Source organism: Phyllostomus hastatus, unplaced genomic scaffold (assembly GCF_019186645.2).
Source record: "Phyllostomus hastatus isolate PE091 unplaced genomic scaffold, TTU_PhHast_1.1 phas_contig_17, whole genome shotgun sequence".
In the NCBI taxonomy this organism is placed as follows: domain Eukaryota; kingdom Metazoa; phylum Chordata; class Mammalia; order Chiroptera; family Phyllostomidae; genus Phyllostomus; species Phyllostomus hastatus.
The window spans coordinates 1990924-2018603 of record NW_025333664.1 but is presented as its reverse complement, the minus strand read 5'-3'; the positions used below and the strand labels follow the sequence as shown (position 1 = coordinate 2018603).

The window sequence follows — 27680 nt, the reverse complement described above, 5'->3', positions numbered from 1 at the left end:
CGCACCGCCATCCAGAACCGAGAACCCTGCTCCTTAGCACCCTGGCTGTCACCTCCGCGGGTGGCAGCCCTGGGGGGTGACACCGCCCTGGCTCGGCCCCGGCACCTTCATCAAGAGTGGTGTGGGGAAGCCCCCTGGGAGGCACCAGGGGCCCCGCCTCTCCCCTCCCAGGTTAGGGGCCCAGGGCCTGGAGGAGGGAGGGGTAGGCAGTGGGGCGGGGCTGAGGTGGGCGGGGATAAAGCGCCCCCCCCAACACCCTCACCCCCGGCCGCAGTGGTGGAGCCTGGGCTGGGGGTCCACGGGCCTCCACGTCCCCGAGAGGGGAAGAGACCAGGAAGCCAGCTGCCTGAGCGGCTGGGGGGCTTGGCCCCGCCTCCGAGGGAGGCGCCCTCAGGATCCCCGTCCCCACCAGCGGGAAGGGGGACACGGGGGCATTCCGGGGTCCCGAGCGCCGCCGGGGTGCGAGCGCGGCTCATGACTCCGGGTCCAGCCCCCGCTTCCCCCAGGCGGCGGCGTGCAGTCCCGGCGTCTGAGACCCCTCCCCGACTCCACGCTCTTTCTCACTCCCCTCTCTCGTGACGTCATGCTCCTCTCGCGCGGCATGATGGGAGAATCCTAATGTTTTCCAACAGATGCTCCAAGAAGCGCTTTCAGATTAAAGCAATTGCAAGAGCAAAGATTCTTCATTTTTCCTTTTTTTTTTCCGGGGGGGTGGGGGGTGGGGTGGGGGGAGGGAGCGCCCTTAGAAATTCCTGGACATCAACCCCTGCCCCAAGCACGCAATAAACACTGACAAGAAAAAGTTTTTATTTCCTGGTTCAACTTTTTTTTTTCCTGGAATACGGACTGAAGAATGGGAATAAACTCGAATAAATAGCAGAGCCAGGCCGCGCGCTCCGGGATGCGCCTGGCTGCGGCCGCCGGGCTATTGTCTCGCCGCCCCGAAGCGGCCCCGGCGTCCTCCTCCGGTTCCTTTCCTCTCCCCGGCCTTTTCGGCTTTGCTTTTTGAAACGGCGCCCCCTCCAGCCCCCTCGCCGGTGACCTTGGCCGCCTTGGATGCTCTCTGATTCCGCAAGGCTCCCTCCAACTTGCCCCCGCGCCTGCCGGGCCCATGGCCGCGTCGGAGGACGGGAGCGGCTGCCTTGTGTCGCGGGGCCGGTCGCAGAGTGACCCCAGCGTCCTCACCGACTCCTCGGCCACCTCCTCCGCGGATGCCGGGGAGAACCCAGGTAACAGGGCCGGGCGGGGGCGGCGGGGCGGGTGGGGGAGGCCGGGGCCGGCGGCGCTGGGCGTGCGTCCCAGGCGCTGCTGCTCCGCGCCCCCGCCTGCGTTTGGGGAGCCCCGGTCGGACCGGGAGCTCGGACCCCGCCGTTCGCGTTCCCCGTGACGCGGCAGGGGCGCGCCGCGGAGCCCTTTGTCCGGGGAGAAGCCGGTTTCCGGGTACAGCCAGGTGCTCGGCGTCAGGGGCCCTCCTTGCCGGCTGTGGGCAGGGCTGGCCCTCCGAGGGACTTCCCTTCCCCGGGTGCTGACCGGCTCCGTGAGCAGAGCCAGACCCGTGGCCACCTCCGCCAGGGCTGGCTCGGAGCTCTGCCTCCCGCGGGCCCCAGCGCAGGTGGCCCGGCGTCCCCGCCCTGGCGGGGCAGAGCCCCTGCGGCCGCCGAGCGGAGGGGCTTGCTCCGGGCGCGCGACTCCGGCGGGGCTGGGCGCACCTGGGCGCGCCGCCCGCCTCCCCGGCAGGTGAGCGCCGGGGCTGCCAGCGGGGAGGGGAAGGGCGGGCGCCCGGACGGAGCCCGGTTTCTGTCAATCACGGGGACCGGGTCCTCTCCCCACCCCCGCGGCAGCGTCGATGGTTCAGGTGATGAATCTGGTCACAAAGGCGTCTATGTGTCTTGATTGATTACTTTCCAGAGAGGAAGAAAGGCCTAATAAAGCAGGAGAGGGGTGGGCTGTGGTGCCCTGTCACCATGGAGACGCGGGAAGCAAAGCGATCATTAAAACCTTTCTCCACCAGAAGGCAATTTTCACTTCGCAGGGAGAAGTCTGAGCTTCTGGATGTGGGGTTCAAAAAAAGAACCAAAGCTGGTGCTTTGGTATCAAGACGCAGGACCCGGTATTCGATCTTGGAGAGGCACCGTCTATCTGTCCCCAGAATCTGCTGTGACAATAAGTTGCCCGTGCCTTTGAAGGAGTGTCTCTCCGCAGGCATGGAGCCCGCACGGGGGCTCCGTCAGGGCGGGAGGTGGGCACCCGAGTCAAGGCAGCCCCTGGGGCTGCGCGAACAGGGCTCTGTGGGGGGCGACCCCCTCCCTCAAGAACACGGGGGGCTTTCCTGTGGCGCTGCAGAGAGGGACCCGTCAAAGGCAGCTCTGTGGGCACCCGAGCCCAGTTGGAAATTGTAGACAATAAGCCCATTCAAGGCTTGTGAGATTTCTTTGTTAGGACTATTGACACTGTATCATTCAGTCAAACGAAGGTACCAGCCAGGGGACATCCCTGGCTTTTCTCTATCTGGAAGGTCAAGTTCATTTCCTCGGAGCTTCAAGCAGAGGCTACCATAAGCCGACCCTTCAGGCTTTAATTAATCCTTTTATGAGAAATCGGGGATGAACCCGCGGCACTCCATGTTGGGGTGGCTTCTCTCTGTGCTGGAGAGGCATGGCCGGGGCGGGTCCGATTATGGGGCTGGAGCGGCTCCTCACTCGAGGGTCCTTCCTTCCCCGCTCCTTTTGTCTCCCTGGCCGTCAGAGGAAGCGAACTTGAAACGGAAATGATGGAGGGTATGGCTTCTGGGCTGCCTGCCTCGGTGGGTGGGGACTCGGGCTGGTGCCTGCCCACCAGGGCGGGGGGGTGAGAGGGGCCCCCCCCCCGAAAGGGCCTGGGTGCCAGCGATTCAGGAAAGCCACAGGACGAGGGACGCCGGAGCTTGTCATTATCTCTGGGTCACATGGTCGGCACGGGACCCTCAGGGCAGGTGTCGGAGGTGAGCCGTCTGCAGCATGTGTGATTCGGGAGTGGTCGGACCGTACTAAAACCCAGCAAGCAGTGAAGTTTTATGGATTGTGTTAAGTAAAGGAGTTCGGGCAGGAAGAGAGTGTGGTGCTGGCAGAGTGGCTGAGAACCAGAAGGTTGCGGGTTCGATTCCCAGTCAGGGCATGTGCCTAGGTTGTGGGCTTGATCCCAGGTTGGGGCGTGCACGAGGAGCGACTGTCGCTGTTTCTCTGTCGCATTGAAGTTTCTCGCTCTCTCTCCCCGATCCCCCTCCTTGTTCCTCTCTCTAGAATCAATAAACATATCCTCAGGTGAGGATGAGGGAGGGAGAGAGAGAGTCAGAATTTCAAGTTGGAAGTAACCTGGGGACTTGAAGCAAGGAGGGTGGACGAGGGGGGCACTTTCTGCGACCTCTTTGCCTGCGTGACTTGGCCTGTGCTTGCATACCACTGTGGACGGGGAGATCACTTCTTTCTGATGCCGTGCATGCTGCTTGTTGGATGTATCTCTTTCAAGTTGCCTTTCCAACGGGCTCAGGAGGGTCTGCCGTCCGCCAGTCCTTCCCCGGGCCGTCTTGGGACGTGTCTCCTGGGCTTTCGGAGGGTCTGCTCTTGTCGGTCACTGTCACACCGACCGGAGTGGTTTTTTCTCTGGGGTGCGGCGCCCGAGTCCTTCATCCTGCTCTCCCGCTGGGACCGCTCTGCCTGTCCACCTGCCACTCTAGAGAGCTGCCCCCCGGAACCGAAGCCGGGACACCCGCCGGGGGCCCTCCCGGCACAGAGACAAGTGGAGGAGTCACCCTCTGCCGCCCACGCTTTCTGCTTTATGAAACGGCCCGGGGGGCCTTTACCCTCGCCCCCAAAGGCGTGTCGGCGCCTCAGCACCCTCTCAGTGAAAACTCAGACCACGATCCCGGGTGAGCGGTGACACCCCCTTCTCTGTTTAGAGGTTTTCTCGGGGAGGCCCGGAGTGGATGACAGCCTCTGCCCCCCACCACCCCCCAGCCCTCCCCCCTTCCCATGCGGGATCTGCAGGTGCTGGGAAAAGGCGTTTCACAGCACCCCGGGGCGTGCAGGGCATGCAGGTTCCAGGTTCCACTCAGCCGCCCTGTCCCCTGCATGCTGCGTCTCTGTCTCCCCCACATTCCCCATCCCCCCTAATAGCCACATGGTGGTCGGAGGAACGTGTTTTCACAGTGTAGCTGCTACATATGTGTGTCATGTCTGGTTTTGCCCATGCCGGGCCGCAGGGCGGTGAGGACCCAGGCAGAGCTTCGTGTGTCACCTGTAAACTTCCCCCGGGGCGCGTGCCGGCTACTGGGAGGCCTGGGCTCCCGGGGACCCGCGGGCTGTGTGTCCCTGACAGCGCGGTCTCCTGGGAAACGCACCCGTGGACACTCCCCCCAGAACCCCCGAGGGCGTCCCTCCTCCCGGGCTTGCCCACCCCTGAGACCATCGGTCTGGGTCTGTCTCGCACGGGGAGTGACAAATGCCATCTCCCAGCGCTCAGGTGTGGCTCCTTGATTGCTGGTGAGCGGGGGCACCTTCCGTGGCCTCCTCATTATTGGGGCATTAAATCTCTCAGTGGCCGCGTCCGAGGCGAGGGACGGCGTAGCAGGCGCGGAAGGTATCCCCGGGGGCCACCTCTCCCACTCCCTTCATCACTGTCCCATTAACCATCCCACCTGCCCCTCGCCCAGGCCCTTCTCTGTAGATCCTTGCTCTACGCCTGCAGCCTGAGACCCTGCCCAGGTATCCCCCCAAATGAACCTTGTCAGCCGGCAGGGCAGCCCCCCACGGCCCCCCTCCCTTCGGGGTTTGCACCCCGCACCGAGTGTCGTTTCATCCCCTCTCCCCATCTGCTCCGGGGCCCTGGGAAGCGCGTCTGAGCCTCCCCACTGGGTGGCCTGTCCTGGCTGTGGTCCAGCACGGAGCAGACGGTCTGTGACCTCCTTCCTGTCCAGTCCCCCACACCGCCTCAGCCTCCGCCTCCTCGTCCCCTCGCTGCCCTGGCCACTGGTCTCGGGCCACTGCGCTGTCCTGCTCCCCGCCCACCCTGCTCCTTTTCCTGTCCCTGGTCCCTCAGGCCAGGGGTCCCGAGGGGCCCTCCTCCTGCCTTCTCCCCCACTCCCAGCTCTCTCCCTGGGGTGTCGCCCTGGCTCCAGATGCCAGGACCAGAGACGGGGTCACGGGTCGCCTGAGACTGCTTTTCAGACACGTCTGTGTGGCCTGTGGTGTGCCTGTTTACAGAGTCTGTGCAGCAGGGTCTGAGGGAGGAGTGGGGGCGGGAGGCGGGGACCCTTCATCCAGGGCAGGGCCTGCCCCTCACCACTGCCGACACCTGGGGCGCCCCCTACCTTGTAGGGTGTGGGCAGCGTCCCTGGCATCTGTTCAGTGGGTGACAGAAGCGCCCTGCCCCTGGATGTGACAGTCCAAAATGTCATCAGACCTTGCCCAGTGTCCCTTGGGGGAGAACCCTCCCGGGAGAGCTGCTGGTTCAGGTTATCTGTTCTCAAGCCTGGGGGCACGCCGGATTCCGCCGCAGGCTCGTTGGCCCCCCACGTTCCTGACGCAGCGCGTCTGTGGGGTCTGATCACGTGCACTTCCAACCCGGTGCTGCTGGTGCTGCCGGCCAGGTGGCCTCACCTGGGGCAGCCCCGAGCAGGCCCTCAGCCACGGGCCTGGCCTCTGTCCCGACAGCGTCTGTGTCTGTGCGTCCCTGGGGGTCCTCACCCCGCCTCCTCCTTCGGGTCTTGGCCTGTGTCACCGCAGAAGGCCGGTCAGGCCACCTGATAGGGTTCAGGTAGCTGCCCCGCCCCCGCCCCTGGCCGGCCCGACCCCATCCCTCTATTCCGACAGGCCTAGGGCGTGCCCCGCTACCTGGCGGTGGGCCCTTCCCCTCCCTGTGGGCTGGCCCCCCTCGGCCGGGAGCCCAGCACCCACTGCACACACGAGAGGCTTCCGGGGGCGTTCGGAGAGTGAGCGGGCACGCGCACCAGACGCCGGTGTCCAGCTGGCCAGGTGTGGGGCCGCCCCGGTGGCCAGCGCCCCTGCCAGCTGGGCAAGGCCTCTGCAGACACGCAGCTGAGTGACGGCCGGTGGGCGGCTGGGGGGCGGGTGAGTGTGGACAGGCTGCAGCCCCACCTTCCTGCAGACACAGGTCCCCCTCAGAGAGGGAGACGCCGTTTGGAGCACCCACCCTCCTGGAGCTTCACACGGACACACAGACACACGGACACGGGGCCGCCCCCCCGTGCAGGCTCCATCATCCCACGCCAGCCCCTTCCTCGTCACAGCGCTCTCCCTGGGGACCCGAGTCATCCGCCCCGCGGCTGTGCCTCCTCCCTTCCCACCGCCCCCTCCGAAATCACTGGCCGCCTGCAGCCCCCCCGAGTCCCGGGCCCACCGACGCCGTCTCCCAGACGCTCGGTGCCGGCCGTGGGGGTCTTCTCTTCCCAGCACAGGACGTTTTCCCGAACGCACACCTGCTCTGGCCTCCTCTGCCCCAGCCCTTGACGGTGCCCCGGCCCCAGTGGGCGAAGAGGGGAGGAGACCCCCCCGGGGCCCCCTCCCTCTACAGCGGGGGTCTCCCGGGCCTCCTCCTCACACCCCCTCTGGCTCGGAGGAGTCCTGCGTCCCGGGGACCTCCCCCCGGCCCCTGCGGAGTGCCGTGTGGCTGCACACTCATGGCCTCGCCAGCTTCCTGGGGGTCATCAAAAGTGAAACTGGTTGCTGTGAATGAATATGGAGCTCGAAAACTTTGAATTACTTCTGATTAAGAAAACACAGCATGTTCATCATAGAAAATGGTTGGGTGCTTTTGAAATTTCCGTTCCCACCCACGCCCCTCCCCCCAGCTGCACACGGAAGGCAGTGACGAGAGACAGCAGTGTCCCTGCCAGGTGCCGGGCGTGGCTGTCTAGCGTGAAACGGTCAGCTGCGCTGCTCTGGGTCACGTCAGAGAACTCCCCTTCCCGCGTGTCTCTCTCTGAAACGATGTCACTGTTTATCCGACAAACCAGCTTGTTATTGGTTCCCCTCAAGGTGCCGCCATCCAGTACGGTGGCCGCGAGCGACCTGTGGCCGTTTAAATCTGAATTAAATAAACTAAAATCGAAAGTTCTCTCTGACGGGCCACACGTCCAGGGCCCCGTAGCCACGTGGGGCTGGCGGCTGCCATGCTGGACGGCGCGGAGCTAGAACGTTCCATCCTCACGGACGGCTCTGCCACGCCGCTGTGGACTGGGGGTCCCGGGGCCAGGGCGTTGCCCGCGGCCCCCTGGCCGGGCTGTGCGGGGGCGCTCCCCAGGGAGCGGTGGTCGTGTGTGGGACTGAGCGGTCTCCTCAGCGCCGTCTTCTGTGACTGAAGTTGGGAGGCGGCGGACCCCGCGGGAGCAGGCGGCATAAGGGGGCGGTGGTCCCGAGTCCGGGCCGCGCGGTCGGCCTCTCTGGGCGTCGTTTCCCGGCCGTGCTGCCCGCAGGCTGGCACGGGCTGCCCTCACCCGCACTTCCCCACGCCCGCCGCCTTTCGGGGGCCATGGCTGCCCGCCCTGCCCCCCTCCCTGTCGTCCCAGGCCCCTCCCCCTGGGACGCTGCTCCCAGCCCCTGCCTGCCTGCCTCCCCCCGACTCCACTCCGGGAGCCCCCCAACCTGCTCCCAGTGGCCGGCTCTGGTCCCGTGACCATGGGCTGGCCCGCTGCAGGTCTGAGGACGAGAACATGCAGGTTTCTTCCCCGTTTCCCTCCTGTGCGTTGGCTTGGTGAGTGCTCTTCGGGAAGGGCCCCCTCCCGACGGACACAGGCAGGCCGTGTCCACGCAGGCCCGGGGAGCAGCCCAGCAGTGGCAGCGGGCGTGGGTGTGGAGGGCGGGGATGCCCTGGGCCCGGCCCGTCTCCAACCAGATCTCCACGGTGGGGGGATGGTGAATGCCGCAGCGGTGGGGAGAAAGGCGAAGGGAACCGCTGGGAGGGAACCGGTGTGCCAGAGGGTGTGGGGCTCACGGCTCCTGGACTCGAGAGCTGGAGTCTACTCCACATGCGGCGAGATGGGCTAACACCGTCCCACCCACCGCACCGCAGAGCCCACGGGGGCCGGCGTTCCCTCGGGCGGGCGGGTCAGGTGGCGGGACTGGCTGCGCGGAGCAGGCCCTCGCCACTCGGGAGTGGGGCGCAGGGAGGCCAGAGCATCCCGGTGTGAGAGACGTGCGGAGTCCCGTAGTCTGATGCGAAATGTGACTTTTAAATACCGGCCGGTGTAGCAGCTGGGGACTGGTGTGGCTTCATGGGGTAAAGAACCCCAGTAGCACCGGCTGGAATGAGATGGGGTGTAGCTGTGGCCGGAGGTGCAGACAGCCCCCGCCTCCGTGTGCCGGGGTCAGGGCTCTGCTCGTCCTTGCTGGCCCCTGGTGACAGGACGGTGGCGGCGTCTCCAGCAGGAAATGCGCCCTCTGGGCAGGAAGAGAAGGAAGGGGACAGACAGGTGACGGGGCGTCTGCCTGCTGGGTCAGGACTCTGCTCTCTGGCCAGCCCCACCCAGCGCCCGGCGTGCACACCTCCGTGGCCAGAAAGGCGTCCCAGAGCCTCCTCCGCCGGCCCCGAGGAGGGGGATAGGCAGGGTCGGTTCGTTTGTCTCTTTGTTCCTTGTTTTAGACGCTGCCCGGCTCCCCCGGCAGAAGCAGGGACGGGGGAGGGGACAACGGAAGGGGGCGGCCGCCTCCTTAGCTGCACAGCAGCGTACGTAAAGGCAGACGCAGCAGCCGCCCAGCCCGGCCCGTGCGGGGCTGTGTGCGGCCTCGGCTGCCCTGGGGACTCTCACGCGGAGAGAACCTCGGGAGAGCCGAGGCCGGTTCTGTGCTTCCCGGCGTTTCTTTGCTGGGAGACAAAAGGGCGGACAGACCTGAGATCCCAGCCTGGACCCGAGTCCGTCCAAACTCCGCGTCGCCGCGTTTATCGGGGCACAGGCGGAGGGGGTCGCGGGCTGGAGTGGCCCTGCGGTCGCTGTTCACCCTGGGCTGTCGTCCCTCCATTCACCCGAACTTTCTCTCGACTCCTAAGTTGGGTCCGAGGGCCGGAAGGTCGGGGAGGCCGGCCCTGCCGCGGGCAGGTGTGGACGGCGAGGTGGCCTTGCAGCCCAGCGAGTTGGACACCTGCCCACCCCCGTCTGCCCCTCCCACTCCCCACCCTGTCCCTGCTGCGGGTGTGCCCGCGGGTGTGCCACTCTGTGACCCGCCCACTGGCTACCTCACCCACCTCTGCGGGCCTCACCGCGCCCTTGCTGGGAGGCCACGTGCCCTTGCCCTTGCGCTGGACCAGAGAGATGCGTGGCGTCCCATTCCTGGCCCACGGCGTGCATCCCACAGGCGTGCACACACCTGTAGTCGCGTGGACACCCAGAGACAGACGTGCTCTTCCAGTTCTTGCTTCGTTCCCCTCAAACGGCCCCGGAACCAGGCGTGTGTGTCGGAAGTCAGGAGAGGCGGCGGCGGCGGAGTTGTGGACGGCCCGTCTGGAACGGTCTGAAGCCGGTGTCCTTGTTCGCTACGGCGGGTCACTGGGGTGGGCGGGTGGCCTGGCAACGCCCCTCATCTTAGGGCGTGACGGCCTGAGTCGGCCTGACGTGGAGGAGTCGGCCGCCGTGTGACGAACAGGCCAGGAACGGAGCAGAGGGCGAGGCCGGGGTTCGCGTCCTCCTGGCGCAGCTGTTCTCCGTGGGACGCCTTGTTCCAGTCGCCCTGGTCTCAGGGCTCACTGGCGCTGTCACCACGTTCGCTGCACGTGGGCTCCCACCCCTCGGAAGTGTGCACCCGGTGCAGACAGAAGTCCCGCCGTCCTCGTCCGCGGCTCCGGGGATTTAGGTGACGTCGGGAAGACGTGCCAGCGCGGATCTTTCCACTTCCCTTTGGCAGGAAAACGTCGTCTCGGCAACGTGCGTCCTGGGACGGCCGTGTTCCTGCAGTCACACGCGCCATGCTGTTGCTGACTGCGGTGCCTTCGTCAGCAGGGGCTTCTGGGCAGAGCTCCGAGCGCTCGCTGGCATCGGGCCCGTCTCAGCCCCGGGGTGCCGCTGGGCGGGGGGTCTGCCCGGCAGCCTCCTCCCCTCCCGGTTCACCCTCATGCGTGACTGGGGACACGTCCCAACGAGGACAGGCAGAGAGTGTCAGTGAAGGGGCGGTGGTGACACACCGAAGCACGAGAGGACAAGGGCGTGGCAGACCTCCCTACGGGGGTGCAGGTCTCGGTGAAGTGAGCGTGGGGTTGCACGTGGTCATGACCCTCGTGAGCCTTGCTGTTCCTTTATCCGCCCACACGGTCAGCACCACTGTGCGCGGTGAGCCTGGTGCAGGGGCCGGCGGGGATGGAAGCCATCCTGCCCGTCCTGGAAGCTCACCGTCTGGTTAGGGACCAGACGATGACAAGTGACAGGCCGCTAACGCGTCCCCCTTGTGTTGTGCCCAGTCTGTTCCCTGCCCAGCATCTCTGGCTGCTGCCGAGGCTCCCTCCAGACCTCAGGGGCCTGCAGCAGGGGGCGACCCCGCCCCCCGTGTCTGTGGGCAGACAGTGCTACGATCTGGTTGAGATCCAGGCTGGGCTCAGCTGGGTGGCTCGTCTGCCGCACCCCACCCTCCTGGGACCCGGCGATGCCGTCTCGCGTCTGTGGTAGAGACACACGGAGCCTCTTGGGGTGGAGGGCTTTCAGTTCTGCCCAGTTCTGTTGGAGTGACGCACGGGCCAGGTTAAGGTCAAGGGGGAGGGGGAAATACACCCCTCTTCTTCTGGGAGGAGGGGTGGGGAGCTGGGGCCAGGGGCCAGGGTGCATGCGGTCCGGCCCACACAGCGGGCTTATTGCCCCCGTAGACTGGGAGCTCCTGGGGCTCAGCAGCTTCACATCAGAATCTCCTGCTGCCTCTGGCATGGCGGGGACGTGACCTTGGGGGGCCAACAGATGAGGACTTGGGGGCTGCCGGCAGGTGCGTGGACGCTTGAGTATCGGACTTCTCGGAGCTGTGTGACTCTGACAGATCCTCCTGACACCTCGGAGCCTCAGGTCCCCAGCTGTGAAACGGGGGTTACTCCCAGCTGGGCCCGCCCACCGGGAGGGGGGGGCAGTGAGGATCCGATGGGCTGGTGGCCGGGAAGTGCTGAGCACCGGGCCCGGAACGCAGGGAGAGCCAAGCGGCTGCGCGCGGGCATGAGCCAGGTCCTGTCATTACGGAGAAGCCGCCGGCTAAGCCCCGTGCAGGCCCCTGCCCTGTGGGCCGCGGCAGTGGGGAGCTCTGGCCCCGGGCAGTGTTGAGGCTCCCAGAGGCCTGCATCTTCCGCTGGCGCCCTCTCGGTGCCGAAAGCAGGGTCCCTTCTGGCCCGAGGTCAGCACCGCCCGGTGCAATGCGGCATCCCCACGGGACTGACCCGCCCTTCCCCCTGCAGGGCCGGAGCTGGTGCACGGGTGGCTGTGCTCCACGGGCATGCTCTCCGGGCACCGTGTTGACCTCTAGGTGACCTCTAGTTGGTGGGGGGGGGGCAGTGCTGAGCTTCAGGGGGTGGGGCCGAGCCAAAGGCCAGTGTGGAAGGCGGGGTCGGCCCCAGCTGGGGCACGCTGTGACCACGCGGCAGGGACCACGGGCTCCCAGGCCCCTCCAGGGGGGGTTGGGGCTCAGGAGAGAGTGCGGGTGCGGAAGGGAACCCGGCACCCCCAGCTGCCACTGTGGTTCCTGCTTTCCCTAAACCTTGCAAGAGGCTGGTTACAGAGTAACAAAAAACTGTATCTCATTTTTTTTTAAAGAGAAATTGTGAGTGACAGGGGACATTTAATAACGAACAAGGTGGAAGAAGCAAACTGTGTTGTTTTGGCTTCCGCTGGCCGGGCAGCCTCTCAGGGTGAGGGTTTGGGGGGCGGTCCAACCCTCTGTCTCCCCTGGAACCTGACGGAACTTGTCTTTTCCTTAAGATAACCATTGCAAACAGCATTGACCTTTGAAGTGGATGGTTTTCTTTTAACAGTTCTCTAATTCTTTCCCACTGTCTGGGAAGCACCTTGGCAGCTTTTCCCTTTAAGCACCTTCTCCGTCCACTGGTCCGCCCTCCGCTCCAGGACGGGCTTGCTCCATGAACGCTGGCTCTCTCTCGTGTCCGTGGCGATGCCACCCTTCTCATGCGTGTGCGCTTTCACCCCTGAGAAAGGTGTAATGGAGGGGACCCCCCCACCCGACGACGATGGGGCGTGCTCACTTCAGGTGAGCCGGCTGCGCCCTGTGGGAGGTGCCGGGGGCGAATGAGCGGCGACTCGACTCGTTAGTGACAGCGTCTGCTAAAAATAAGCCTCCAAATGCGCTAATAATTGGTCTCTGTGTGGTTTTTAAATCAACTAGTAGCAGTTTATTCCGGGAGGACATTAGCATAGAGCAGCTGTTCGCTCTCGGGGAAACATCCAGCCCGGCCCTCGCCTTGCCTTTTCCTGCCTCCGCTCTCTGACCCGGGCGGGGCTGGCTCCCGCGTGGCGAACTCCTTGGCTGCGACGCCGGGAGGTCATTTCTCCCGTTAGCACCTGGGGGCCCAGCTCACGTTTCTCGGGGACAGCATCCCAGGAGCCAGCGCTCCTTGGAGCGGGGGGTGTCAGACGATCGCTGCCCCCAAAGGGGCTGAGAGCTTGGGTGGGAAAAAGAAGTCTCACTCAAAAAACAAAATGGGCAACTCCCTGGAAGTGAGGTTCTCTCTCCCCTCCTCTCCCCCCCCCCATTCATCAAACCGAGTGCCCCCTGCTGAGCCAGGTGCGAGGCCAGGTGCAGGGACACGGCAGAGAGCGGAGACCCTTCCCCACCTCCGTGGCGTGGGCTGGCGGGGGTGGGCTCGGACCTCCCATCCCGCGGGCAGATGCCCAGTCCTGCTGGTGAGGCTGCCCAGGGGCTGTGAAGGGGCTGGCAGTGGGCGGGTGGGTGGGGAGCTCAGACAAGATGTCCGAGGAGAACAGTGCTTGCATTGAGAGCTGCAAGGCGGCTGGAGTGGGCCAGCCCAGGCGGGAAGGGACTGGTGTGCTGGGCGGAGGGGCGGCCGGTGTGAAGGCCAGGAGGCAGGAAGTGGAGGGGCGGGCGATGGTGCGGGACGAGTGTTCAGGCACCTCTGGAGAGCCGGTGCTGGGAGACGTTTGGCTTCCATCACACTGGTGGTGGCGGGGGGGCGGGGCGGCCCCCCGAGGGCCCCAGGGCTGGACCGGATTTTCAAGGGGCTCAACCCAGGGCTTCCGAGCCCCTGGTTCCTACAGCCCCTTCACGGGGAGCTCAGCGATGAAATCCACCCGCACCTGGTCCTTGGAATGTGCGACGGCGGCTGGGGGTCGGGGTCTGGGGCAGGCCGAGGCCTGGGGCTCGCACTGGGAAGGGGGTTGGTCTGGCTGCGGGGTGGACATCAGGCTGCACCGGGCGACGCAGGAGTAGGAGGTCCCGTTGCCCCAGTGCGGCAGCCTGCAGCCCGCCGCCCGCAGCGGACGGCTCTGGTGCCTGTGGCCCCTTCCCTGGGGCCACCTCGGCCTGTCCCCCGTGGTGGCCCCAGCCCGAGGACCACGGGGGGCGCTGCGCTGGCACGCGGGGGCTGGGCCTGTGTGCACAGGAGCGTCTCTTGTTGCTGGATCTCACGCTGGGAGCTGGGACTGGCCCCATGGACTTGGCAGGTGCTGCGTCCCCGCCCCCCCGCCCCCCCCCCGCCTCCCCGGGGGAGGTGAGAGACGGGCCGGCTCATGCCGCCGGGGCCGCGCTCAGGGTGGCTGGTGCCCGGACCTCCTCCCGCACAGTGCGTGCGGCCAGAGCCCAGGGAGCTAACGCCGAGGGGTCATCCTCACCCGAGGGAGGGGGCTCATGTCCCGGCCTCCCCCCCTTCCCGCAGGCGGTTCTTGGAGCTCTCACACAAGCAAGCCCCTCCCCGCAGTGGAGATCTTGAGAATGTGCCCAAGGGAGGTTTTCTGCCCTCCCTCCCTCCCTCCCTCCCTCCCTCCCACGGCACCCCACCTCCTGCTTTCCCGCATCACCTTCTGTTTAAGCGGCCTCTCTTAAGGCCCCTCGAGCTCTGTTTTCAGGGGAAATCAAACCAAAACCAAGATTGGGAAGGGAGGGGTTTGTGGAAGGATCAGATCTGTGGAGCGGAAGTGGTGTGTGTGTGTGTGTGTGTGTGTGAGAGAGAGAGAGAGAGAGCAAGCAAGGGCGCCCGAAGGGTTTGGCCTGCGCACCTGGGGAAGGGGGCTCTCCGGGACAGCGATGGGGCATGGGGAGTGGGCAGGCTGGGAGGCTGGCAGGGTCTGAACCGGAGGCCGAGCAGGTGCTGAGTGGAAATGGTGCGTGGGCTTGGGGCGGGGTGCGTGCAGGTACCTGGGACCAGACAGCATCGGTTTGTCAGGCTGCCCACCTGGCATCGGCTTCAGCTGTGCCTTCCTGTTTAAGGAGCATCGGCTGTCTCCTTCCTCCCTCCCTCCCTTCCTCCCTTCCAACTCTCCCTCCCTCCCTCCCTCCTTCTTTCCTGTTTAGTTTTTCTTCATCTCTCCATCTATCATCTGCCTGTACCTAGCTACAGGTTCTATATGTTGACCTGCTGTCTCTACCCATTCATTCTGTCGTTCACCCACCCCCCCACCATGTGCCCCCCTGCACCCTCCTGCAGCATTCCCGCCCCGCGAGAGTCTCGTCCCTGCTTCAGTGCCCCAGGCAAGCCCCTCCCTTTCACGATTCTGCCTGGAAGTTTCTGACTGCTGGGACACGTCAGCCCAGCGAGGTCCCGGGACTGCGCTGCTCTCCCGTCACCTCCCCAGGACTTGCTCTCACTGTCTGCCCTCCCGCCTGTCTGGGCAGAGGCGCTGGGGGGCCGCGAGCCCTGCTCCTTGGCAGGCGGGCCCGTGTGCTGGGGAAGAATGGGGCCAGTCACCCCGGGGAGCCACCCCCCAGCTGTGGCGTCCCTCCTCCTGGCTCCCCAGGCAAAGGCAGCTTTGTGCTCCCCGGGGACAAGGCCCGCCATTGAGGCAGGCCCGGGGCAGCTCTGGAAGAGGGAAGGACGGCTGGAAACTAGAATCGGGCATTTCACAGACAGGGAGCCCTCCTCCCTGGCCTCTGCAGGAGCCGGTGTCTGCCATGAATGAACCTCTGCTCTGGGTGCTGGGCTGGGCTCACTCCCCTGCGGAGGCCGCAGCCCTGCCGTCTCCTGGGCTTTGTCTGACACGGGAACAAGAGCACCGAGAGACAGAGTGGCCGGGAGATTGCTCCACTGTCTCGCAGCTGCTGCGGGGCCCCACACTTGCCTGTGGGTGGGTGCACATTCTGGAGGCCCCCCACCGCTGCGTTCAGAGGGTCCCCAGGGAGGCTGGCTTTGCCGAAAACTGGAGGGCGTGTCAGTAAGACAAAGCCGAGCGGAGCCCTGGGCCGGGGAGGAGGTGAGCGCAGGAGGCGAGGCGTGGCTTTTTAAATTACTGTCTATTTTCTAAACTTTCCCTTTTGCAATAGTTTTAAACTCATGTGGAAATAGCCCAGAGCCCCTCCCCGCCCTGCAGCCACCCAGCTTCTGCCCACGGGAGCCTCACCCCTCTGCGCGTGCCTGCAGACCCCAGCAGACGGGCTGGGGGGTCCTGCAGCCGCGCCCGGGCCACGGCGGGTGTCCCCAGCTTCCCGTGCAGCTCGGTTTGGTGGCAGGTGTGTGCTGTGTCACTGCACTGAGAGCTCGGCCACAGCCAGGGGAGACTGCCGTCCTTCAGAGGAAGGCGTCTTTGGCTCCCGCGATGGCCCTGGCCCCGGGTGACCAGAGCTGGCGCTTCCACACTCTCCGCTGTGTCACCTCCATGGTCCCAGGCCCGATGGCAACCTCCTCTTGACCCCCAGACCCCTGCTTCTGGGGTCCCTACTGCACAGAAAGACCAGGGCCAAAGAGGTGGCTCGTCCTGGTCTGTCCCCTCCCCTCCTGGGGCCATCGTGACAGAACAGCACAGGAGGGTGACTGCAGGAGCAGAAGTTGGCCCCCGGTCTGGAGGACCCCATTCCGACGGGTGCGCCTCTGGGGGCGTGACGCCCGGGGAGCACACGCTCTGAGGTGCTGGGGGTGAGGGCCCCAACGTGAATCTCAGGGACACACAGTTCAGTTCGCCACCAGGGGGTCCCCTCTGCCCCCTGGAGGAGGGAAGAGACCGTCCGTCTCCTTCCCCTACTGGGACGCCCCTCAGTCGAGGACGTGGCGAGGGGGTGGCAAGACTCAGGAGGCTCCCCTTGCGCGCAGGGGTCCGAGGAGGAAGGTTATGTCCACAGTGGAGACAGGGGTGGGCGGAGGGAGTTGACGGGGTCATGAAAGACAGGGGGTCAGTCTGTGGGGGGTTTTGGGGTGGCCTCAGGCGCAGGAGTTGGCGAGCGGGGCGGGCTCTGGGGCTGCCGTCGGCCATCCCGGCAGAATGGACGCCGGCGTGTGGGTTAGCAGAGCAGAGCGGACGGAGTGGGAGGGGCCCCCGTGCTGGGGCTGCGGGGAGGCGTTCTCGGGGGAGTGTGGTCTCCAGGGAAGAAGCTGGGGACAGGGGCCCACTCTCGGGGGCCGTTCTGCAGCCTAACGCGCGAGAAGAGCTGCAGCCAACGACTGGCCCAGCGCCTCTCAAACTCGTCTGCGCACGGGACCGCTGGGCACGCTGCCGGCACGTGGGTTCTGACTCCTCGGGCCGGGGTGGGGGCCCGAGACTCTGCATTTCCAGTGAGCCTCCAGGGTACGGGGCTGCCGGCCAGAGCGGTCTCCTCGTCCGTCCCCGCGCCCCCGCCCCCGCGCCCCCACGCAGGCTTGCCGCCAGCCCCTCTGCAGGGACAGGAGCCCAGAGTCCCTGCGGGACAGGGCAGGGCGGAGCGGGGACCGGAGCGCTCAGCTCCTCCCGTCCCGTGTCAAAGGCGGCCCCACAGCGGGGGAGGGTGAGCACGGGTTGCCAGCTTTTACGCTGTGGTCAAATCAAGATGTTCAGAACCAAAAGGCCAACAGTGAAGAACCGAGAAAACAGCCAATGAGCACTTCCTAAAGGAACTTGGGGAACTTCAGCAGCGAATCGGGAAGGCTCCCCGCCTCATGGAGGTGTGTCTTCTAGGAAGGGCGGAGCCAAGAACGTTCGTGGGGACTGGGGGATGCCACCACAGGCTGGCACGGGCTGGGCTGACAGGCTGAGGGCGGTGGCCGTGTCTGTACAAAGGGGGACTCCCCTGCCTCACGCTCCCAGCAGCCACAGGCAGTCTGTCCCCGAGGGGAGCAGCCTGGGCTGAGCAGGGACGGTGGGCCAGGGTGCCCTCCTGGCTGCCCCTCCCGCTCCCGCCTTCATCCTGGGGGGGCTGCGTCCACTCTGGCCTCTCATCTGCGTGCCCCTCGCAGGCTGTGGGCAGCCTCGGGCACAGCCAACTCGGTTTCCCCTGTTGCCGAGCCCACACCCCGGGACCTGTGGGGTCGAGCGGCAGAGCCGGAGACCTAGGGGCACACTCCTGTCCCCACAAGCCCCTGCTGTCCGGTCGTGAAGAACACCCGTCCCGCATCCCCCCACGTCCCTGCTCGTGGCGATGGGTCTTGGATGACACAGGACTCAGGTCAACCACCGAGTCCATTCCAGGGTCCAGCTGGGGTTTGGGGAAGAGGTGTCTTCCGTCCACCACAAGGCACTGAGCTGGTAGGAGGGGAGTCTGGCGTGGCGGTTGCCCCGCCTGCCCAGGTGGGCCAGCCGGGTGCCGTGGTGGGTGGGACGCGGGTGGGCCCGGGCGGGACTGCTCAGACACAGCAGCGGGTTCCCTTGGGGGCTCTGCCACTCGCAGGCCTGGGGAGGAAGCCGGGGGCTTTGCCCCGGTCGCAGGCCTGATGGCACCTGAGCACCCGCCTCCCTCCCCCCACAGGGCGCGCTGGCCTTCCGAGCCCAGATCCCGGCCTGGGGGTACGGCAGATAACCCGCCCCACACCCATCCGCAGGTGCTGCCTGAGGACACCTCCTGAAGGTGTTTGAAAGCAGAGGGTCCTTGCAGGACCGTGGCACTGGACGGGGGCGGGGGGGGGGTGAGAGGCACGTCTGTGGGTGACCCCCGTTTCTGGAAGGATCTGTGTGACTCCCTGTAACAGAGGCAGTGCTCAGGCTTTCTTCATGAAAGTTGGGTTTTGCTTGAGCATTTTCTGCATTTGCCTGCATTTGTGTATCACGGGGGGGCTCTGGAAGTCACGGAGAAAGGCATTCTGGGGAGCTGCTCGAACGTGGGTGGTTGTAACAACGAGACACCCGGGCTCGTAATTTATTGTCCCGGTGGCTTGCACTGTGGTTCCGTGGTGGTGTAGCAGTTGCAGGTTAGTGGGTAACACGATTAATTATTTAGAACATGAAGACAGGAGATTCCTACCAAAGACTCTGTAACAGATGAACAAAGAGGTCCCTACCTTAATTATCATTTTGAATTTTCCAGAGAATGTTTTCTGCGAAACTACTCAACTGTGTAAAGTTATTGGAAACGTCTAATTTTTACATTATTTCTTTGCTCGGTTGACCCACTCACGTTCTTACCATTCTGTAGCTATTCAGTTCAAAGCTTTGAGTCTTCATGTTATCGCCTGCGAAATACACACAGCGGACTCCGTGAGGCCCGTGGGAGGGTTTGCAGCCCAAGGGGGTGTTCTGAGGTCTGCGGGGCCAGAACTGCACAGTGAGGTTTCCTCTCATTCTGCGGGGGCACTCTGGCTGTGGGGGGCCGTGGAGCCCCAGGACCAGGCGCCCACAGTTCAGGGCAGGCGGGTCCCAGCCCTGCCACTTGGGCTGGTTGCTTCACCTCTGAGACTCGGTTTCCTCCCTGGGACAAGGAGAAGAGTAACCGTATTCACCTGGTGAAAGTCCGACGGGGAGAGCACGCTGGGCCCCGGTCCCTTCTTCCCTCCCCGCCCCTTCCGCTCCTGCTCCCCCTAGCTCCCCAGGACACAGGGGCCCCGTGTTCCCGGAAGGAAAGGACGTGTCAGCAGCGCACACACCCGTGTGCACCACACGCCTGTACGGAGTCGTGTCCCGCGTCGTCCCGCCTCCTCTGGGCTTCCTGAAAGCAGCAGGGCCAAGGGTCTCAAATGCAGGTCCCAGCCCCCCCCCGCCCCCGGTGGGCGTGTGGGCGTGTGGCTGTCGGCACGCTTCCTCCGCGCCGGTCCCCCCCTCGGAAATCTGGGGTTTGCATTGTCTTCATTTCTGCCCCTGCTTCCCGGGCTGCAGTGTTCCGAGTCTGTCTCGGGGTGGGGGGGGGGCTGCAGACACCGGAAACACCCTCCTGCCCGGGTTACAGGGGAGGTGGGCTGGGTGCCTCCCCGCCAGGGCACCTGCAGCCTCACGTGGCTCCGTGGCCGCCGGGAGCCCGGCCACTCTGGCTCCGCCGTGGAAGGCGTCCCCGGCGGGCGGATGTCATTGGTCCGGGAGCCGACTGCAGGCTCCGTCGCCACCTCACGGCCTCTCGGTTCAACCCGTCCTTCTTCGGGGCACCCTCATCGGCCGCAGGCTCCCGCCGGCCCACCCGGGAAAGAGGAGAGTGTCTGTTTCCTACTCGTTCAGAAACAAAACCAGCCGTAACTCCAGGGAACCATGTTTTGTCGGCCTGGAGGTGGTCAGCCTCCTTCGAATCAGAAGAACGGAGTGGGCCAGGGCGGGGACCCCGGGGGCTGCGGCCAGCAAGGGAGCTGTGGCTGCCGGGCAGTGACGACACGTCCGTCTCTGAGTCTTCGTAGACGTTCTCTCTCCCCTGTGACTCCCTAACGAGCCAGGGGGCGGGCGTGGGCTGGGGGGCGGGCGGAGGGAGCTGGAAGACTCGACCTTCCGGGGTTGAGCGCACAGCACACACCCTGGTGTCCCTGCCCCGGAGCAGGCGTGCGCTGACCTTGGTGCTGAGTGTGGCCCCGTCCTCTCCTGGGCTCGTGAGCATCCGTCACTGTCACGTCCTTCTGGCGCCAGTTAGAGGGGACACGCCGGATCAGTAAAGCGATGGATCGGGTTCTGTGCCTCCTGGGGCGGGGGGAGGGGGAGAGCCGCTCCCTCTCCGAGTGTGGGCAGACCTGCTGCTCCGCCCGCGGGAGGGCCCGGGGAGGACCCGGCCCCTCCCCGTCCTGAAGACCAGCCGGTCTCCGGGAGACCGCTCGTCCCCCTGACCACCAGCCCCGTGCTGACAGGACAAGCCATGAAGGGTGCACGTTGACGCTCGTGTCTCCAGTCCCACCAAGTCAAGCATCATTGACGTAGGAGCATGATAAAGAATCAAATGATCCCCCCCTCCCCGAGTTTATTATGTGCTGGGTAACTGCTCACTTGGTTGAGTTAATTTCTGAGTTTTATTTCTATGAGTTGGCCTCACATTTAAAAAAAAAGACTAATGAGACTGAAATTTTATGGTGAGCATATGGAAAAGCAAATAGCAAATAACCCATCTATGAAATTGTTATAAGAAAAGTTATTATGGCCACGATTAGAGCCAAACGACCCTATTTAACGCTCGATGGTTACAGAGACCCAGCTAGGACAGAGGAACGTATTTTCCCTAAGAGACGTTCCAAGGCGCACAGTTCAGCAGGGTCTCTCTCCCGCACAGTCATGTGTCTGAAAGTCATGTGTCTGAGTGACACGAACTCAACAAAGGGTCAACCACGGGTGGCAGCCTCGGGCCTGCTCTCTCCAAACTTAGCACGGCAGGTCCCGAAATAACGCCGTTTCACTCCGTGTGATCCGTCTGCGAGCGGTCGTGTTCCTGTGCGCGCCCCTACGGGTGTCCTCCCACACCCCCAGATGTGCACGCTGGGGGCACCTGTGTGTCCGAGTTGTCCCAGTGTGAGTGCGGGTGGGTGTGCATGACCCAGTGATGGCCGGAAGGGTGTCCCACCCGGGGGGGTCCATTTGGTCCCCCTGGGCTGCCCGGAGAGGGCCCGGTCACCCACAACCCTGGACTGGAAGAAGCGGGTTGGAAAGGAATGATTTTACTTGTTTTTATGAATCTCTTTTGAATGGATGTGTAACTCACATTGATTTCAATGTTTGCTATCAGGCATGTTTTGGGGGTTCGTTTAGAAGTTCGGGAGCGTTTCTGCGACCGTGAATGAGCTGTAGGAGCTTAACTCTCGTTTTTGCCCGTCAGCCCGTGGTCAAAGCGGTTTCCACGTCGGTTTGCTTCAGGTCACGGTCTCCGAGACGCTGGTGGCGACGTGAAGCGAGCACTGACTTCACGTGCATCAGGGGCTCGACTAGACAAGATGGGTTTGTGGTCATGGGACGGGTATTTGGAGCTTTATTTCCTTATTTTTATTTGGGCGTAAAGAACTTCTCTGTACTTCAGCCTGTTAGAAAGCATCGCTCTGTTAGAAGCAGAGTTAGGAATGCGTGTTCCTATTACGGGCTCCGGTGCCAGTACCAATCCGTCGTTTTGGGAGTTTCTACCAGTTGGCGACTCGGTGATATGCGGTAGTGCAGCACTTCCCGTGGGGCCAAAGCGCCGCCGTGAACCGCGGTGCTTCCCGTGCGCGGCGCGAGCTGCCCCCGAGCGCCGGTGGCTGTTCCCCTGCGCACGTCCGAGACAGGGAACAAAGCCCCCACGGGGTGGTTTCCCACGTCACCTCTGTTCGCGGCGAGAGCGCGCTTTTACCAGTCCGCTTTCATCTGACCGACTGGAGCGGTCAGAGGTTTTACCGCGCACCTGCTGACCGGCACATCCCCAGTTTGCTCGGGTGGGAGGCCGAGTGGTGTTTTCCTGCACACTGAGTATGTTCCCTGGGGGTCAGAGGTAAATCTGGCGCATGTGCCAAAATATGGTTGAATAATTTATAGATATACCCCTATTTTTGTATGGGTATAGAAATAGACACATGGGGCAGGGGAAGAATTTCCCTTCGGGAAACGAGCATACAAAAATCAGACTATGAAGACGGAGCCCTGGGGACAGAGTGACATCCACGATGCAGAGCGTGGGGAGGGTTCGGGTCGCGTCTTCTGAGACGGGGTCTCGGGAACCCTCGGCTCAGCTTTGGAACACGGAAGACAAAGAAACATGAAACGTCAGGAGAGTCGTCAATGCAACCACCACCTCGGGGGGGAGGGTCCCCAGGGGGTGCCTGGTTCTGCCTGCGCTTTTGTCTAAAATTAATAAAGAGTGTGCATGACATATTGGCACGTGCCTAACATTCACATAAAAAGTAGCAGACAGGAAGATGCTAAGTTCTCGGGGAAGAAAACGAATGTAGAAAGCCACTCTCTGTCTCCTGCGCTGTGTTGATGGCTCCTGTGGGAGTAAAAATTAATTTTAAAAGCCAACTGAAAGCACCTTCTACCATTAAAGAGAGATACCCTTGTTGTTTTACAACGGGATCTCACTCAGTGCAAATTAAAACGAGACACCATTTCCACGCACCAGACTGGCAGAAGTAAAAGCACATAATGCTGGCGAGGGTTGGCGACGTTTGCAGAAATGGGAGCTTATGCGCCGCTGGTGTTAGCATCAGAGGGCGCGGCCGCTGTGGAGAGCAGTGTGGTGTCTCTACGGGATCCAACTCACCGCAGTCCCGAGACCCCCGTCCGGGCCGTCGCCCTGGAGGAAATCACACCCGGGGGAAACCCAAGGGTGTTTCTCACAGCAGGGGTTCAACAGCGAAACTGGGGTGAGGCCACCGCATTGGAGGGGTGTCACCGGCGGGCAGCTGCAGCTGCAGGCCTTGCCTCTGCACAGGGGCTGAGCGGGCTATGGGACGGGGCCCCTGGGGTTGCCCCAGGGCTGGACTCCGTCTGTGGTGTTTGCTGCTTCCAACAAGACAAATACCCCTCTGTGCAGCTGTGTCCAGGGGTTAAGCCTCACTCTGGCTGCTGGTTACATGCATGTTTATTTTCTGTGCATGTGCATTGCTTTAAAAAATCGACCCATTCCGATCACATTTTTTAAAGCAGTGCAGTAGCTTTTTTAAGGTCAGAGGTGAGAATACACCAAGCCACGAGAGTATGTAGTGAGTTATGAACTACTGTATTGCCTCCATAATTGGCTGCCAAAATGTATTAGAAAAAAATTTTTAAAAATGAAAACACCATGTGATACTGTCATTACAAATGAGTCATGTAAACTCAGGGAAGGAAGTTTGGTCATGTTTGGCAAAAATTACGGACTCAGTTATCCTCAGAACCGGCAATGCCACTTCTGGAAATCTACCCCAGAATATCTTGGCAAAATATAGAACAGCATATATGCGAGGCTGTTCAATTTGTCGTCATGTCGGTGACAACCCACGGTCACGAGGAGTGGATTGATGGGATAAACAGTGGTGTGCCCACACGTGGGGGAGCGAGTACACGCCACGCCGCCACACGCAGGCACCCCAGCAGGCACCGTGGAGTGGGGACGGCAGCAACTCGTAGGTGTGTTGGTGGTGCCCCGCCTCTTACGTGAGGAGGAGGGAGAAGGTGTGCGTGCATGCATGTGTGTGTGTGGTGTGTGCTTACCGCCCCAAAGCCATGTTGGAAACGTGAAGCAGAAACGAAGAGAAATGCGTGTGGACAGGAGAGGGGGCCCGTGGGGTGGAGCCCAGACCCCAAGTGGAGATCGCCGTGGCCACACTTCATTACGTGACCTTGCGTTTTTGATGCGTGTAACTCTTTTACATATTCCGAGAGTTAAGTGGGAAAAGGGACGCATTGAAACAGATGGGGAAATTGAACCTCAGTTGGTAGCTTAGCCTCGGAGAGCGATTTCTTCCGGCGACTTTCACACCCAGTGTCGTCCCCGCCCGTCCCTAGCGGGGTGCAGTTTGAGGACACACTCGCGTGCACAACACAAGGAGACTCAGAACCACACTCATCAGTAGCCCGAGCTGTAATATTGATGTTGTTTCTTTGGCATTATTCTGTGAATGATTTTGGACAAAGCACATACGGAACATATTCATGTTAGGAGTCACGATTCCTTCATCTTAAATTTGGGTTGGAAATGGCGATCTAAATTCGTGGTATTCTTTGCTCTTAACAATGTCTGCTGCAGACTCTGTCCACGGAGAAGGCCCAGAAACAGCGATGCGGCGATGGACACGCGCCTGCCCGGGCCTCACGCATCAGATACCCGCTCCTGTTGCCGGGGAGCCGAGTTCCTCGGAGAAGTGACTGACGCCTAGTTGGGAAAACTTCACTAGGCTAGAAAGCAAGGGCGGCCTCAAAAATTAATGGGGCCATGTCAAAAGAGCAGAGGAATTCCACTGAATGGTTTTCTGGTGGCTGAGGTGAGCTGCTTGCATGCGAAACAGGATGACGACTAGGGCTGATTGAAATATGTCAGAGTTATAACAAGGTGTGCCTTCCGAGTATTTTCCAAATAATCGGCCACCGTTATATGCTGCTAGGCTACCAGCTCATATTACATGTGTGTATGCCACAAACTTACACTGTTACAATGACTACTTTATGTGAATCGGTCTTTTACAAAAGCTAAGAGAATAAAAGGTTACTAACCGTACATTTAGAGCTTGTTCTATTAACTGCCTTTTTTTAATTCACCATTTCTGGTTCTGTTCGTTTGTTCCTGTGAATGCGAGTTGCCATCTGGTGTGATTCCGCGACCCAAATGCAGCTTTGTTCCCACACGCTTTGTCCCGTTATTGTCACACGTCGTGCATTTCTGCGTTGTATGGGCCCAGCAGCACACATGTGTACGTGTGTGTGTGTGTCCTCTTAGGCCAGGGGTGTCAGGCTCGTTTTCACCAGGGGCCACATCAGCCTTGCAGTTGCCTTCCGAGGCCAAATACAATCTTAGGACTGTGTAAATGGGACTGCTCCTTAACCAGCGGCAAGGAGCTCGGCACTGCCCCTGGGTAGAAACAAGGTGCTGGGCCGAATACAACAAGGTGGGGGGCCGGACTCGGCCCTCGGGCCTCGTGTTTGCCACCTGTGTCGTAGGCAATTGGTTTTTAAATCAGTTAACAGAAGAAAGCAGAAGAAATACACATTTGCACTTTTATAATTACATAATCGCTCGTGTGGGGGGGTTCTCTCTGTGTGTGTAGATTGAATTACTGTCTAACGCCACTTGCTTTCAGCCTGAAAATCTTTCCTCGCATTTTTTATAGGACAGGTCTGCCGGCAACGAATTCTGTTTTATTCATCCGGGGATGTCTTTAATTCAACTTCACTTTGGGAAGATAGTTTTGCTGGGTGTTAGATTCGTGGTTGATGGCTTTTTCTTTGATCAGTTTGAACGTGTCACCCACTGCCACCTGGGGGCTCAGCTGTTTCGGAGGAGGAGCTGTTTACCTTCCCGAGTGTCCCTTGTGCTTGACTGGTCACCGTCTCTCGTTACGAAAATCTCGTCAAGATTTTCTCTTTCAACACTTGTGTCTGGATTTGGATCTCACTGGGTTTATCCTGTGTGGAGCTTTTGAAGCTTCTCGGATGGACAGATTGATTATTGAAATCAAACTTGGGGAGTTTCAGCCATCGTTTCTTCCACTCTTCTTCCTGCTGTTTTCTCTCCCTCCCTCTGGCGCCCCCTCTCTGCGCACGCTGGTGCACCTAAGGGCGACCCCAACCTGCTGAGCCTCCGTCTCTTCTTCTTGATTTTTAAAATTCTTTTTCTCTCTGTTCTTCAGATTCAATGATCTCTCTCATCGAGTTTGGTGATTATTCTGCAAGTTCAAAGGTCCTGTTGATCCCTTCTGCTGACTTTTTCATTTTAGTTACTGTAGTTTTCAACTCCAAAATTTCCATTAGGTTTTTAAAAATAATTTCTATCTCTTTATTAGTAGTCTCTTTTTGATAAGCCATTGTTGTTATGCCTCCAAATTCCCCTTTAGGAATGGTTTGTTTTAGCCCTGGCTGGCGTGGTTCAGTGGACTGAGTGCTGGCCTATGATCCAAAGGGTCACCGGTTCGATTCCCAGTCCGGGCACAATCCTGGGCTGCAGGCCAGGTCCCCAGTAGGGGGTGCGCGAGAGGCAAGCACACATTGGTGTTTCTCTCCCTCTCTTTCTCCTTTCCTTCCCTTCTCTCTAAAAATAAACAAAGTTTTTAAAAAGTGGTTTCTTTCAGTTCTTTGAACATATTTATAATGGCTGCTTTGAGATCTTTGATAAGCCTGACATCTCAGTTGTTTCATAGACTGTTTCTGTTGTCTGCTTTTTTCCCTTATGAATTGGTCGCATTTTCCTTTTTGTTTACACATTTTATTTCTTAATCAAAACTTCCAGATACTACGATAATGCATTATAGCGACACCGGATACTGACTTTCCCTTCCCTTGCCCTCACTGTTTCCTTGCTCACGTTTTGTGACGTAGATCGGCTATTCTGGGGTTTTCTCCCCCGACAGTGTGGCACCCTTGGTGTGACGTCTCAGGAGTTACGGCCCCGGGGGTGCACAGAGTCACCCTGAGGTGGCGGTGGTTTTCGCAGGTCTCTCTCCCTAACTTCTGTCACTCAATCCGTTTGCCCCTGTTGCTCTTCTGCCAGGCTGCTAGGCTCCGTGACCCGCCAGCGGATGGCTCTGTGGTTGTCCGTAATCTCTAGGGGCTTAAATTCCTCCACAGCCCTATTCGATGAAGTTTGGATTCTTTTGACAAGTTATTTTTTGAGGCCAATCTCAGGCCATGAGGGCTATGCTTAGCTGTTTCTTTTGGTGACAAGATAGCTGACCTACTGTTCAGCTCATGGCCACCACGGACCGACCAGCCTCCTACACCGGTCTTCGGGTTCACCGATCGTTTCCGATGCCCTTCCCAGTCTGTCACTCAGCCCACAAAACGGGCTCCTCATTCCCGACACTGCCTTTCACGTAGCATTTCCACGTGGCTTGTTTTTTTTTGTATTGTCTGTGTATTTCAGCTCGCCATCCCTTCAGACATGCCACTCACCTTCCACACACTCCTCTTGAGCACTTTCACCACGGTTATTTTAAAGTCCTGATCTGGTCGTTTTTTTAAAGATTTTATTTATTTATTATTTTTAGAGAGAGAAGGGAGAGAGAAAGAGAGAGAGAAACATCAATGTGTGGTTGCTGAGGGCTGTGGCCTGCAACCCAGGCATGTACCCTTACTGAGAATCGAACCTGTGACACTTTGGTTCACAGCCCGAGTTCTCAATCCACTGAGCTACGCCAGCCAGGGCTCCAATCTGATCATTTTAACAGCGAGACTATTTTGGGTCTTCTCTTGTTGCCTGTTTCCTCTCTTGACCATGGATCACATTTTATTGCTTTTTCATGCACCGTGCATAATTTTTTACACGTCCAATATTTTGTATCATATAATAGTATGTTCCTCTTCATTCAGGCTATCAGAGCAGAATCCTGCCTGTCACTGAGCTGAATCTGAGCTTTAAAAAAAATAATATATATATATATTTGGCTTTACTTTGATCCAGCTCACTACCAGCTTCCAGTGTTGTCAAGGCAGGGTCGGGGTCCTCCCTCAGCATGGCGTGGGCTCTGAGCCCCGAGGGGTCCCTCTGTGCTTTACATCTTTGGTACCAGCCTTCCGACCTGAGAGTCCTTCCTCCACGTTGTGGCCTGGCCAGCAGGTGTAGTGGTCAGAGACAATGTTCCACGGGAGAGCCCCTGTCCCTGCTTCTCTGCTTCCAGACTTTGCAACTTCCTCACACCCGGTGAAAGCTGGCAATGCCTCCAAGAGGCTTCCTCCAGCTCTCCCCTGCTCCCCAGACGTCAGCAGCTGGAAACCTGGAGTGCCCGGGATGGCTGTCTCTGGAGTTGCATCCTTG

General features: G+C 61.3%; 1 protein-coding gene across 2 annotated transcripts in view; it reads left to right on the top strand.

Annotated features, from left to right (window-relative positions):
• Nucleotides 1-751: 751 nt before the first annotated feature.
• Nucleotides 752-27680, top strand: part of PHACTR3 (phosphatase and actin regulator 3) — a 96864-nt gene continuing 69935 nt past the window's right edge. The window contains exon 1 of one of the 2 annotated variants that reach the window (XM_045833272.1): nucleotides 752-1229. In XM_045833272.1, coding sequence (XP_045689228.1) covers nucleotides 1112-1229 — 118 coding nt within the window. In that variant the 5' untranslated portion in view covers nucleotides 752-1111. Of the gene's footprint in view, nucleotides 1230-2718; nucleotides 2778-27680 lie in introns of those variants that run through there. The other variant, XM_045833273.1, reaches the window with a different exon arrangement.